This window comes from Arabidopsis thaliana, chromosome 5 (assembly GCF_000001735.4).
Source record: "Arabidopsis thaliana chromosome 5, partial sequence".
NCBI classification, from domain to species: domain Eukaryota; kingdom Viridiplantae; phylum Streptophyta; class Magnoliopsida; order Brassicales; family Brassicaceae; genus Arabidopsis; species Arabidopsis thaliana.
The window spans coordinates 5,405,262-5,418,685 of record NC_003076.8 but is presented as its reverse complement, the minus strand read 5'-3'; the positions used below and the strand labels follow the sequence as shown (position 1 = coordinate 5,418,685).

General features: G+C 30.9%; 2 protein-coding genes and 1 long non-coding RNA gene across 3 annotated transcripts; 1 reads left to right on the top strand and 2 right to left on the bottom strand.

Annotated features, from left to right (window-relative positions):
• Positions 1 to 6,919: 6,919 nt before the first annotated feature.
• On the top strand, positions 6,920 to 11,823 carry KAN (Homeodomain-like superfamily protein). The gene is made up of 6 exons (NM_121662.3): positions 6,920 to 8,323; positions 8,428 to 8,504; positions 9,387 to 9,432; positions 10,310 to 10,457; positions 11,012 to 11,120; positions 11,220 to 11,823. The coding sequence occupies exons 1-6, from the start codon at positions 7,594 to 7,596 to the stop codon at positions 11,319 to 11,321; spliced, it is 1,212 nt and encodes a 403-aa protein (NP_568334.1). The 5' UTR covers positions 6,920 to 7,593; the 3' UTR covers positions 11,322 to 11,823.
• On the bottom strand, positions 7,055 to 7,489 carry AT5G02555. Its single transcript, NR_142609.1, has one exon. It is a non-coding gene; the product is annotated as an other RNA (long non-coding RNA).
• AT5G16550 (voltage-dependent L-type calcium channel subunit) lies at positions 11,799 to 13,340 on the bottom strand. Its single transcript, NM_121661.5, has 3 exons — positions 12,807 to 13,340; positions 12,312 to 12,549; positions 11,799 to 12,202 (listed from the first exon to the last, which is right to left on the bottom strand). The coding sequence occupies exons 1-3, from the start codon at positions 13,158 to 13,160 to the stop codon at positions 12,045 to 12,047; spliced, it is 750 nt and encodes a 249-aa protein (NP_568333.1). The 5' UTR covers positions 13,161 to 13,340; the 3' UTR covers positions 11,799 to 12,044.
• Positions 13,341 to 13,424: the final 84 nt, after the last annotated feature.

Here is a 13,424-nt window from a genome sequence, read left to right as displayed (position 1 = left end):
GTGACATTATATATTTTCAACTAATTTCACCAAAATAAATATTCAATATTAAAATATTGACGTTATCACTTTTATTCAACATGATACCTTTCATATATCTTATGTAGTTCCGGGATAGTGTCACCAGAAACATCTTCTTAATTTGAGTGTATCTTTGTATTCAATTTTTAATTCTCACCCGGCTTAGCCGTGCAACAGTGCAATTTCATTGTGTGATAGGAAATATATGTAGCTAAGAAGCTACATAATAAGATAACTTTACAAAATCTAAAAAGGGGATAATAATGTCAACCTTTTTCTTGTTTCCTTCTTTTTGAGATTGGAAGGGAATGAAATAATTTAATTCACAACTCTAGAAATTTTGCTATTTGCATATCATAAAGTGGTGGGTCCAAAATAACCCTAAAATTATATTTCAAAATACGTAAAGCTTAAAAGTATTTTTTGGGTGTTTCTTTAAACATAATATGGAAGATTTTAGTATTCACTTTATTCTCCAATTAGAATGGCCACTTGAGAGTTGAGAGGGATATTTGTGCACGGTGAAAGTGAAAGGAAAGGAAAAACTGAAAATAAAAGTGAGAAAGCATATTATATATCATTGTTAATGAAACAATGATGAATAAATAATGTTGGGCTATTCTCATGTAAATACCAAAAAACTAATCAATGCCCATTTTGATATTTTTTTTTTGTTTTCGAAAAGCTTGACGCATAAGACAATAGTTTGTATCACCATGTTTTTCATCAAATTAGTCTATTTAATACTACTTTGAAATAAAATATCTAGAAGGTGAAACCAACATTCTTTGCATTTCTTTTATTAATATTGTTTATACTTCGCTGTTTGTTAGAAATTACACTACAATCAAATAGTAGACTCAATCATAATTAATACACAAAAAGTGAGCACATATGATTTTTATATATAATTAAGCAAAATTTAGATTTTTTTCCTTTCTAAAGAAATATCATTAAAAATTAAATATTTATAATAGCTAAGAAAAAAATCAGTGCTAGAATTTTTATGTTCATTAAGATACCACACAAGAAAACACTTTTTCAAAACCCTCCGATAGGGTCGATTATTTCTTATATTCTCCTTAATCATTCTCTCTTTCTCTCTCTCAATAAGAAAAATGAGCAAATGTTTATTTCAGTCGAAAGTTTTTTTTTTTTTTTTTCTCTCTAATGTGTAGGACAATTTTTCCATAATGGTAACAGAATGCAAGAAACATATGGGTCCATTACGAAAAGATAAATTAATATTCAACATACATATAGACAGAGGACGACAGCTGGTTTATTAGGCAGCTATATGAGTCTTGCCTTTTGCCCTACTTGAATAATTTTCACTAAACACACTCTTTATTTATTTTGTCGATCTTTATAACAAGAATTTATTTTGAAATCGAAATTCGTAATGAATTTCCGATCTACAACTACCAAAATAAATAATACACTACTTAAGTATAATTGTATCATGTATCCAAATACTTAGACGTTTATAAAATCTCCCAGTGGATGAAAAAAAAAAAGAAAAAATCTCCCAGTTTTCAAATTCAACAAACCCTACCAAAACCAAGCTTCTAAACCCTATCCTAAATTAGTGTGCATAAAAGAACATCTAGCAAGCTTATTTGATATATATATCCCAACTAAATTTTCAAAATAGAACCACATCTAGAAATTGTATAGAAATATAAGTATATTTGTTATTCAGTACTGCATTTAAATAGAGGAATCAGTTTTTTAAAGCATCTAAAAACTTAATGGAGTTTTTGTTTAATTCAGTTTCCAATTCTGATTTGAATGTATTGTTGATCAATAATAATGAGAATATATATGGTTGATTGTTTTTAAATATAGCCATCATAGTTTGTTTCATTTTTAGAGAAAACAAGTATGGATTTGCTGCGAATGTTATTTGGTTTTGCAAGAAATTCTTCATCTTCTACAACCAAACCTTTTTTTAGTTTAAGAGAAAAAAACCTACAGCTACATGTATTTAACATAAATTTTACAAATCAATTCATCATTCAGGAAACAGAAGACAGTGTGCTTTAAGATAAGATACAGATTTATATATATTACAACGAAAGAAAATAAATAAATAATTTTTTTAAAAAAGAAATAGAATGTGTGACAAAGAGATATGAACGTCAACGGATTGGTAGAATCAACGGAGACTTTCATTCTCCGATATATTCCAAAAAGGTGTAAATTATTAATTTAGACAATATGGAACCTCACGTTCTGTTGGATCCATTTAATGCGTGCAGTGATAATTTATTTTAATTTTTTTTATATAATTTTATATAAAATCAGAAAAGTTAAAACAAAACAGCATTAATTGTTTAATTACTTGTCATATTGGATCTCACTCACCGACGTACGTTCGTGTCCATGCATTATATTATCACACGTTTAAGAGATCCATCTACTCTGCAATTTATTCAGATTTAGTAATTACGCTTTTCCTTAATAAACGAGAATTATTGTATACCAACATTTCATTTTTATTCTCCAGTATTTTTTATTCTAAATTTTCTTTTAAACTTTGATAGCTCGAATTTCGCTATAAATTTTTCAAAACATAAAAAAAGCATTAATCTCGATGCTTAAATTTATGAATCCTAAACCGTTGTTTGGATGTATGACATTAAGTAAGCTATAAATTCAAAGTTTTTTTTTTTCCCATTAGTTCATTAGTTCAGAATTAAGAATAACATCAATTTTTCATTAGCAAATTGCGCATGTAGATTCTTTCATGCATTTAAACATGTTTGTGTGTTACCACAACACCTAGGATCATGCATTCGATTTCTAATACAATTACACAAATAACAATTTAGATGAAGAAACCAAATGATATTTCTCTAAATCAACATCTCAAACTATGAAAACTAATTAAATGGCATTCTTTCCCATCTTAATGTGACCTCACCGTTCCATTCCACATATAATAATAATAATAATAATTTCAGTTACACAATTTCACAATGCTACTAATATAAATCACTGTATTAGCAAAGATCAATGATATGATTTTCTATATGTGTTCAAAGTAATTCAAGTTTTAATTAAGCAACCATAAGAAAAACTCGCATTTTATAATATAATTTTTGCAAGAAGTTTTTTTTTCTTAAAGTTTCGCAAGACTTGTTATAAATAATATAATGGAACCATATATATTTTGCGTTAAATTCCAATCTAATTGACAATAGTCAAAACCATTAAATTAATACGAAATACACGTAGCAAAAAGCATAGGGAAAAATATATAAACTCATAAGACATACATGCATATGATGGACCTACATTAACTATCTCTCTAAAGTTAGCAACTAATCAGTGGAAGACACGTGGGTATTAATTTGGTAGGAAAATAATAGAGATCCTGCTATTAAAATTATATATGTTTTTCTAAAGAAAGTTAAACTAAGCCATTTTTATCAATTTTCTGTATGACCATTCATTATGGCCTAGTTCCATATATAATGCATATATATTTGGCATATATCTGCCTTTTGTACAAGGAATATCAATTTAACTTCTTATTAGACAAGTGGTCTACTCTATTTTTTTTTGTTTTCTTGTTCGTAGTCGTAGGAGACTAATCTGCTTTATATTTTCTTCGAACGTTTCTTTTGATATAATTTTAAAATGTTTTATTTAATTTGCTTATAACTTTATAAAGTTTATTACACTAATCTTCATAATAAAAGTTTAGTTTTTATATGATGAAAACACAAATGGAAAAGAGAAGAGACTAAAGTTTCCGTCCAAAATCTAAATCATAAAATTATGATATATTTCACTTCAAACTCTATTTAACTGAAACTGAATTATACTACAATTATAAAATATTAATAATTTGCATAGAAAATAATTCACATAATGATATTACAATTTTCTTAGTAAACTAATTATATCAAATGTTAAGTTTACAAATAATTACAAAAAAGTGACTTTTTTCTTTTTAATTACTTTCACATATTTCATCATAAACAAAAAAGACCAACACAAACAAATTACCCCCCACCCCCACCCCACCACACACACACACATATATATATATGTAAAATTTATTTAAAACTTTTTTAGATCTAATTATCTACAAATATCATTATAAAAATTAAGTTATAACATAATCAAAGTCGTAATATTCAAATTCGTCCTAATCTTGGAAAGTATTTTCATTCATCGACTTTGAAATCGTTTAAACAAATATTCTGATAATCTGTTTAAACCAAAACTCCTAAAATACTCTTCTTTTTTTTCTTGACAAACAAACTTCAAAACACTAAAAACATGACTTTCTTGACAATTATACTTTACTGCAACGCCCAACCATAGTGACAACATAATTTTGACTATCATAACCATTCAAAACAATTGTTTCCGTAGAACAAAACATTCATTTTTTTCATAACTACGACTTTATATTTTATCCGCTGCGTAAATTTAATATTTTTTGGATTTTTTCTGGAGATAGAGAATTTGATAACGGAAAGAATAAAACATTAGAGCCAAAGTAAAGCTTATGTCCTTCGAGAAATTAATGGGGCACAGAATCCGATCAAACGTCAATAACTAAGCCAAAAATCAAGCTTCGTTGCTCTCTAGTTTCAATGTTCCTTTAATTAACTAAACAGAAAAAGGTTTAGTTCCCAATATAGGAATTCATGGATCAGCTAATAGTTTAATACTACTACTTCTGTACTACTGTTAATTAATGACAATCCTTTGGGTAAGCCTAGGGGTTTTAAAAAAAAAAAAACATTTTTCAAAAGTATAAATGTAGCTCGTTGAGGGACTCATTCAGAAAACGAAAATATGAGTACATTGCTAGGTTTGGAATATAGGAGTTAATGAACTCAATTCCTTGTACCATTAACTAAAGATAAAAGAAATTAAGTGTATCCTAGGAGTTTTAGAAACCTAACTCAAAATTAGGAATGGACCTCATTCAAAAACGTTAGAAGTATAGCTAGGGTTGTTATACTGTTTTTGATTGAAAATGCTTTTTAAATAGATCATAATAGTATCTTGTTTAACTCACATGCAGCAAAACGTCTAAAAACTGCAAGCATACTGTACTTCTTTACTTTCCAATAATTAAAATTTATATCTAATAAGAAAAATATATATTACTGTATAATCAACGAATAAAATCTCACTTATTTAAATTTCCTGATATATAAACATAGTCTTACAATTTATCATATTTTTATTTCAAGGCATTAATGATTTGTCGAGATGTTGTATTGATATGGTCATGTGAGGAGTGAATAGTTTATTTTTTTTCTTAGAAGACAATTTAAAGAAAATTAGAAAAGAGTTATTAAATTGAGAAGGAATATTTGGGAGAATGAAAAGGGAATTAGAAGCAAATATTTAGGTTCTTTAGGGTTCACTTGTTTTTGTTTATTAAGGGAAACAAACAAAATCCACTTTCTGGCTGAGTATTTTCTTAGGTCTAATATATATTTAACTTCACGTATAATCTAAAAGCATGCATGTTACGTTACAATAATTGATCGAATTCTTTATATGACACTTGGTTTATATACGTACGAGGGCACCTTGTATTGTACACACGTATGCATATATGTATGTATTTGAAGAGAAAGATACTTTCTAAGACAATAATTTCCGTACCTTTGGAAGGCAAAACACAGAGTTTATATATTCCAAATTAAAAGTGGGATAAAAAAATATAATAATTCTTTGACAAAAACATACGAATAGTTAAATACTATTCAATTTTGTATATTTTTCATTATTTTTCAGTATGACATATTTCTGTTTCACAGTAGATAAAGTCAACTCCATAATTTTTTTTGTAGAATTATAAACGAACAATGTGAATGTAAAAATGTCGAGTACAAAGAAAACAGAAACACTAGAATGCATACATTATTACATTCGACACAAACAAGTCAAAAATATATATAAATCTGCCTAATTTTATTTCTTTTCAAGTACGTATTTTAAAGCGACATGTATATGACTTCGATTTGGCTCTAATTGATAGACAACACAAAACGGTCAAACAAGTAGCCGGTTGATATTGTAGTCACATCTCTAGGAACTAAATGTCTATACGAGCTATTCATAAACTCAAGAACGTACTGATATTTAATGTATATTTATCTCTTTAGGTATAGTTGAACAATCTACGGTCAGAAACTTGAATTTGTTTGATTCCAAAATCGTATAAGGAATTATTATAATAAGATGTGAATAGAGAGTGAAGTGAGAAGCGAAGAGAGTGGGGGAGAAAATAAAAAAGGAGTCAGAGAGGACACAGTCTCTTTCTCTCTCTCAAGTCTCAACATATGTATCCCGTCGTCTCCGGGGTACCAAAATCAAAGCACTCTCTCTTTTTTTATTTTATTTTTTTTTGGTTATAATGAAACTTTTTATTTATTTTAGAATAGGTCTTGTGTTTGTTTTTTTCTTCTTGTTATTTATTTATTTAATTTAATTTTGGCTTTTGCTTTGACTATAGATTAGATAGGACAGAAGAGAGCGACCCTTTATTCTCTCTCCTCTTGTACTCTTCTCCAACATTTTTAATTATTATTCTTCATGATAATCTGTGAACATTATTATTTTAAAGATCAATTGAGTTTTTGATTTATTACTCAAATTGTTAAGGTTTTAATGGATGATAATCGTATTAATTTTTATTGTTAAAAGTTGTATGCTTTTCATCTATGAAATTGGTCGATTATTAAATACACTTTACATTTGAAAATTTCATCTACTAAATTGATAGAAAACAAGATTTATTTTGCTATTATTCTTCAACTTTATCTATGGAAATCAAAATTTCAGTAGTTTAAACGAATAAACTAAAACATGAAATCAATTAATCTAGCCGTAAAATAATTTATATTATATTGATAGATGGGTTTACTTGTTGAAAGGTGAAAAAGACAAATTGAAATACCATCCCAAAATAAAATAAAAAGCTTCCAATATTTGGAATATAGCGAATGACAATATTACCCTTTCTCAACTATCGTTTTCCAAGATATACTCTCGAGGAACAACATCTCACACATACACATACACATACATGTACATGAACGAACACACATATATCTCTCTCTCTTACCTGTTTTTAATTTTCCTGGATTTAGTTTTATTCCTTTTTTCTCTTCTGCCTTTGCTTCACAACACACATACCTCTCTCTATCTCTCTCTTCCTTCTTTTTCTCTCTCTCTGCGTCTTACTTTGAGCATGTTTGTTTCTTCAAGAAGATCATCACTCAACTTCTCTCTCTTCTTCTAAGCTTCTCTTTAACTTCATCTCTCTCACTTTCTCCTTTCTTTCTGAGATATAGAGAGAGAAAGAGAACAAAAAAAATATCAAATCTTTCAGACACCCTTTTGACTTCTTTGCCTAAAGAATCTCTCTGCTTTCTCTTCTCCTTAGAGAAAATCATTTTAAATTCCTAAGCAAAACCCTCAGGAGAAAAAAAAAACAAAAGAATAGTCATCATCATCATCACCATCATCATCCTTATCATCATCAACAACTTCAGTGGCAGCAATAGCAAGAGAAAGGTTTCTTTAATTATGTCTATGGAAGGTGTTTTTCTAGAGAAAACCAAAACAAACACAACAACTACTCTCCCTGATCTATCTCTCCACATCAGTCTCCCAGATATTCATCAATACCATCACAATGAATCTTCTAAAGAATCTTCAAGAAGATCCTCCCAACTCGAAAACAACAACCGATCGTCCAACTTTGAACTCTCTTTATCTCATCATAACCATCCAACAGCAAGAATCTTCCATTGTCCTGATCGAAGAACCCTTAATCTTCCTCATCAGCAGCATTACAACAACCCTATCATCAATGGTGTTCATCAAAGGGTCGATGAATCCGAGATTAGTAATCTCCACCGTCCAATTAGAGGCATCCCGGTCTATCACAACCGTTCATTCCCTTTCCACCAACAAAACTCTTCATTACCTTCTCTTGGAGGAGGAGACATGGATCAAATCTCAATCTTAAACTCATCTTCCGGCTACAACAACGCTTACCGATCATTACAATCTTCCCCGAGGCTTAAAGGTGTTCCTTTGCATCATCATCATCATCATAATCAGTATGGAGTCGTTGGATCTTCAGATTCGTCTTCTCCTCATCACCATAACCATCATCATCATGGGATGATCAGATCAAGATTCTTGCCTAAGATGCCGACAAAGCGAAGCATGAGAGCTCCAAGGATGCGTTGGACTAGTAGCCTCCACGCGCGGTTTGTTCACGCTGTTGAGCTTCTAGGCGGCCATGAAAGTACACATTTATATCATAATCACATTCTAATGATCATTCCCATTTTTCTTCACTTTATTCTCAAAGTCTTAAATCTTTTATTCTTGTTGTTGTTGTGATTCTAGGAGCAACTCCAAAGTCGGTTCTTGAGCTCATGGATGTAAAAGACTTAACTTTAGCACATGTGAAGAGCCATTTGCAGGTATAATCTATACTCTATTTGAAATTAAATTAGACACAACAAAGAATCAATTTTTATTTGTTAATTTAGGTTTAATCTAGTCGAGTTAGTTCGTTACCAATCAAGATTTTCTATAATTAGGGATATTTCATAGTTTTCATCACCATCATGTCACTCTCTTCTCCTTTGCGTTTTGCACAAAAACAGCTGAATCAAGAAACAAGGTTTTTGTGTACGTATATATCATCAGAGCAATGAATAGAGCTCCAATTCTGATGTGTTACTTTTATTTTCTTGTTTTGTCTTTGCTTTAAGTTTAGTCATATTTTGGAAGAGATGGCACAATTGCCAAGAAAATTGAAGCAGTTGAATGAATTTAAAGAGAGAAAAAGAGAGAGTAGTTATAGCTTTAAGTGACTGAAACCTTTCAGAGAATTATTAAACAATGGAGAATTGAGATGATAGATAGAAGTTATTTTGGATTATAATTCATTTTTTCTTTTTTAAATTAGGAAGAGGGGACAAAAGTAGTCATCATTACTCAATGATAATAATACAATCTTTCTATTACTCAACCTTCTTTCAGACATCAACCTCGTGGTCTTAAAATCATAAATAATTAATTATATATACATCATCAGTTCCAAGACAAACCCAGAAAACCACACATATGTACTACATATATTATTTATTTAATAATATAAAGTTCATATGTGTCTGCATATATCTCTCCAGTTTGTCATCTGTAATTCTGTATCACATTATACAAAAATAAATCTATTTAGTTTATCAGTATCTTTTGTCCGATATTTATTTTGGTTTTTTCCTGTGTCTTTAATTGGATTTATGGTTTATTCTAGTTTTAGAGCTCTCATCATGCCTTTAATTTTTTTTTTTTTGCAGATGTATCGAACTGTTAAGACCACTAACAAGCCTGCTGCTTCATCAGGTACGTGTGATTCCTTTACACACACACACACATATAATGTTATGCATATTCACATTTCTTTAGTATAGCTTTTTTCAGCTTTATATATGCTAAAGAAATGGTACTGGCTTTTAATAAGAAAGATATACAATTCACCAAAAAATAACATAAGACAGATATACAATAAAGCTTAGGATTCTCCACCAGAATTTTATAGAAATGGAGGTCCAATATAATCACTATTATAGCTTTTTTTGACTACAATATTTATAAGAAATTAGTTCTCAATCAGAATTTGAAGCTGTGATTCGATATTTGTATGTATGTAGAGATATAATGACGTGAAATTATTTCTGTTATTTTTACTATTTGATTCTACTATTTCTACTATTCCCTTTCCCCAAAATAATAAAAAACGAGCCCTAAGATATTGGTCAAGCTCAAGGCTTTTATCCTTCCTTTGATTGAACCCTAAAGTTGAGTGGTCAAAGTTCAAAGCAAACCAAACAAACATATATCCCCAATATTGATGTTCTCTAAGAAAAAAAAATCGAGTAAAAGATTAAATTTAAAACGTGTGAAGTGTAAACTCATATCCAAGCAAAGTTCATGAATTAAGAATAAAGAAAAACCACTTGTTTCATATGGATTTTCTTTAACCAATTAAAAGTTTATTTGGCACAATTTTCGAGTCTGTAAAACTATTTTTTGAGACACATATTAGGTTGGTCAACACGAAATGCTGAAATTATTTTTTAAGAAAAACAATTTCTTCACTGCATTGTCTTTTACAAAAAAGCTTACAAGAATCGTTCAGTTTTAAATGAGATTCCTTATAGGGTATAAGTGATTGATTTGAGACAACGAAACTTGATAAAAAGTTAAAATAAAATTTCAGATGGGTCAGGAGAAGAAGAAATGGGCATAAATGGAAACGAAGTTCATCATCAATCATCGACGGATCAAAGGGCACAATCTGATGATACTTCTCTTCATCAAGAAACTGACATTTCTTCCACACAACCTCGTTGGAGTAACTCTTCACGGTACGTTTACGTATATACGTACATGTATTATACACACGATAAGTATATATAAACATTAGGTAAGAATAAGATTGACGAAATTTGAGATAGGGTTTAGGGTTCTCTCACCTAATTGTTCCTACTTCCTACCAAGTAATTCATACGACAATTGTTTGGTTTATCCCACATCTATCCATTTTCTTCTAACAAAAATAGTTTTTAGATGATATTTTAAGTTTGTTTTCGTTCAGTTTAAGGGGAAAAAATTTGAGTGATGGTTTTGGTTACAATGAGATGAAATTGGTTAGGGTTTATGGCTGATGAACTTTAATTATATGTACCAAGTTTTTTTTTTTAATTATAATTTGGTTTGGGTTCTTAAGATTCATCTAGGAAGACTAGGATAAACGAATTTTGCTTCATAAGTATGACATGTAGATTGTGGTCATATAGCAAGTTGCAAAAAAACGCAATTTGTGTGTAGTGATTTTTATTTTATTTTTAGGGCATCTATACATCAATAAATACAATTTGTCCTTAATTTGTTTTCTTTCTTTTCTTAAATCATAAAATAGAGAGACATGGCCATTAAGTAATAACTGCTCAAGCGACATAGATACAATGATCAGAACTTCATCAACATCAATGATCTCTCATTATCAAAGATCCAGCATTCAAAATCAGGTTCTGATAATTCCCATCTAATCATATTTGTATAGATAGATATTGCCTTTCTTAGTGTTTTTTTTGTCCTTTAATCTAATATAAAGTTAAAATTGGCAGGAGCAAAGGTCGAATGATCAAGCAAAGAGGTGTGGAAATCTTAGTTGTGAAAATCCAAGTTTGGAGTTTACATTAGGCAGACCAGATTGGCACGAGAAATGACTTTCTTGATCAATTTGGATTTTTATATATATTGGATTTTTTATTTTTTTGTTTCATCTTTCTCTCTCTATATATACTCAGAAACATGTATGCAGTATATATCTTTGTGACGATGAAATTCTCAGCGTAAAAGAAGGAGAACACGTAGAGAGCCAAGCTGCTCAAGAGTGTTGATTTTTGCACAGAGAGAGAGAATATCACTACCAAAATGAAGAAATTTGGAGGTTCCTCTTCTCAAGTTCCATTGATGATTTGATTATAAAGTGGATGATCAATGTATGAGTTTTTGTTTTTGGGTTTTCGGGTTTTTAGTTTTTTGAGGTTGATCTGGTGGTGTGATCATAAGTTATATAATTGGAAGATCATCAAAATGTGGTGAAAGTTTGGATATTTTTTTGAAAGCCTCTTGGTTGGCTAGAGGGTTTCAAGTTTTTTTTTTTTTTTTTGCAGCCGAAATGTAGAGAGAGGGAGAGATCTGAGTTGAGATTTCATATGGATACTGATCATTATTCTTTCTTAAGTACATAAAACACACAATGTATGCATACATAGATCCAAAAATCCGTAGACATTGATCACAAAATGTTTCAAGTTGCATTTTGAAATATTCTTATCATTCTTTCTCTGCTTCTTCACAACAAACTCCATAGATCATATTTATATCAAGCTTCCATTAACAACCAAAAGTCGGGGTTTATTTACAAACGCGGTAAGGACGGATTCTCAGTTGGTTGATTCGATGTTTACCTCCCGGTCTTGGTGTTGATGACGACTGATAGTGTTACCTGAAATGGCTGATCCCACCACTGAAACCGATTGCTTAGCCAAGCGTAGGCTTCCTCTTGTTCCCAACCACACCGCATAGAAAAACCCAATCCAACCTGATCCAATACCAAATTCATTTCATTCTTCAATACATATAGGAAGTAACTTGGAGTGTCACTCATTACAAGATTCCAAAACAGAATCAGAGCAGAGTATATAACCAACCTGAAGCTATTAAGACAGAAACGACAGCAGAAACTGTAGCGGTAGAGATGACGAATGCAGCAACGGATAAGGCTCCAATGTAAACACCAGTCAAGCAGAGAAAGAAGAGTGCCAAGAAGCCACCAGCAACAGCAAGTGAAATCAGAAGAGAGATTATGATAGCATTGGCTGTTGCAGCTACAAAGAAGAGTGTGAATACAACCAAAGCCATTGTTGTCAAAAGAACTATTGTTCCCATCTGCAACAACAATAACAAGATAATAACTAATCAACATATAGTCTCAGACACCCACGAAATTTGGCTCAAATGGGTTCAATAAAGCACTAAACTTTTCAATAAAGTACCAAACTTTTCATCAATGGTAAAGAGTTACAGAACCAAGACGATTTAGGGCACAATACGTTAATTTACTTGAGGAAATCGAATTGAAGATAATGGAAGGCTAGATTGAAAATGAAATTCAGTCTCTAATTAGGTTCAATCATTCTACTTACAGTGATGACAAGCAGAGCACGAAGCGAGCTGCCTCTACGAGTCCAGAGAAGAATCTCGCGTCCTGTTCTTTCAGAAGCTTCTCGAAGCTTAGGCCCATTTTCAGCGACGGAGTTTCTTACACGTTCAAGAAACGAAGACGCATCACCGGTTTTCGAATCTGGAAACAGAATCGAACCGATCGTGAGACAAATCAAGGAATAGAGACTCTTCAAATCCTCATCATCTTCCTTCTCCACAGAGTCCGGTTTACGATAGCCATTCTTTGTTCCTCCGTTGACAATTTCGCCGACATCATCGCCACCGACAACGTCGGCAAAGGTTTTATTCTCCGTCTCGTCGTGATCTTGCGCCATTCTTGGAAATTAGAAACTAACCCAACAGTTGTTTCGATCGGATTTAGGAAGTAATAAGAGTAAGGAACAAAAGTTGAGATTTTTTATTAGTAATAGATAATGATTGCGGACAAAACAGCTGTTTAGTTTTATGTTAAAGGAGAAATCAGGGACATGTGTAGCACCGACGTGGCTTTAAACCCCCGTTAACCGGAGGAGTAGATAGATAGATACAACGAGCGTGTGTATTCAACGCGTTACACATGCGAGTGGTTAATTCTTTTT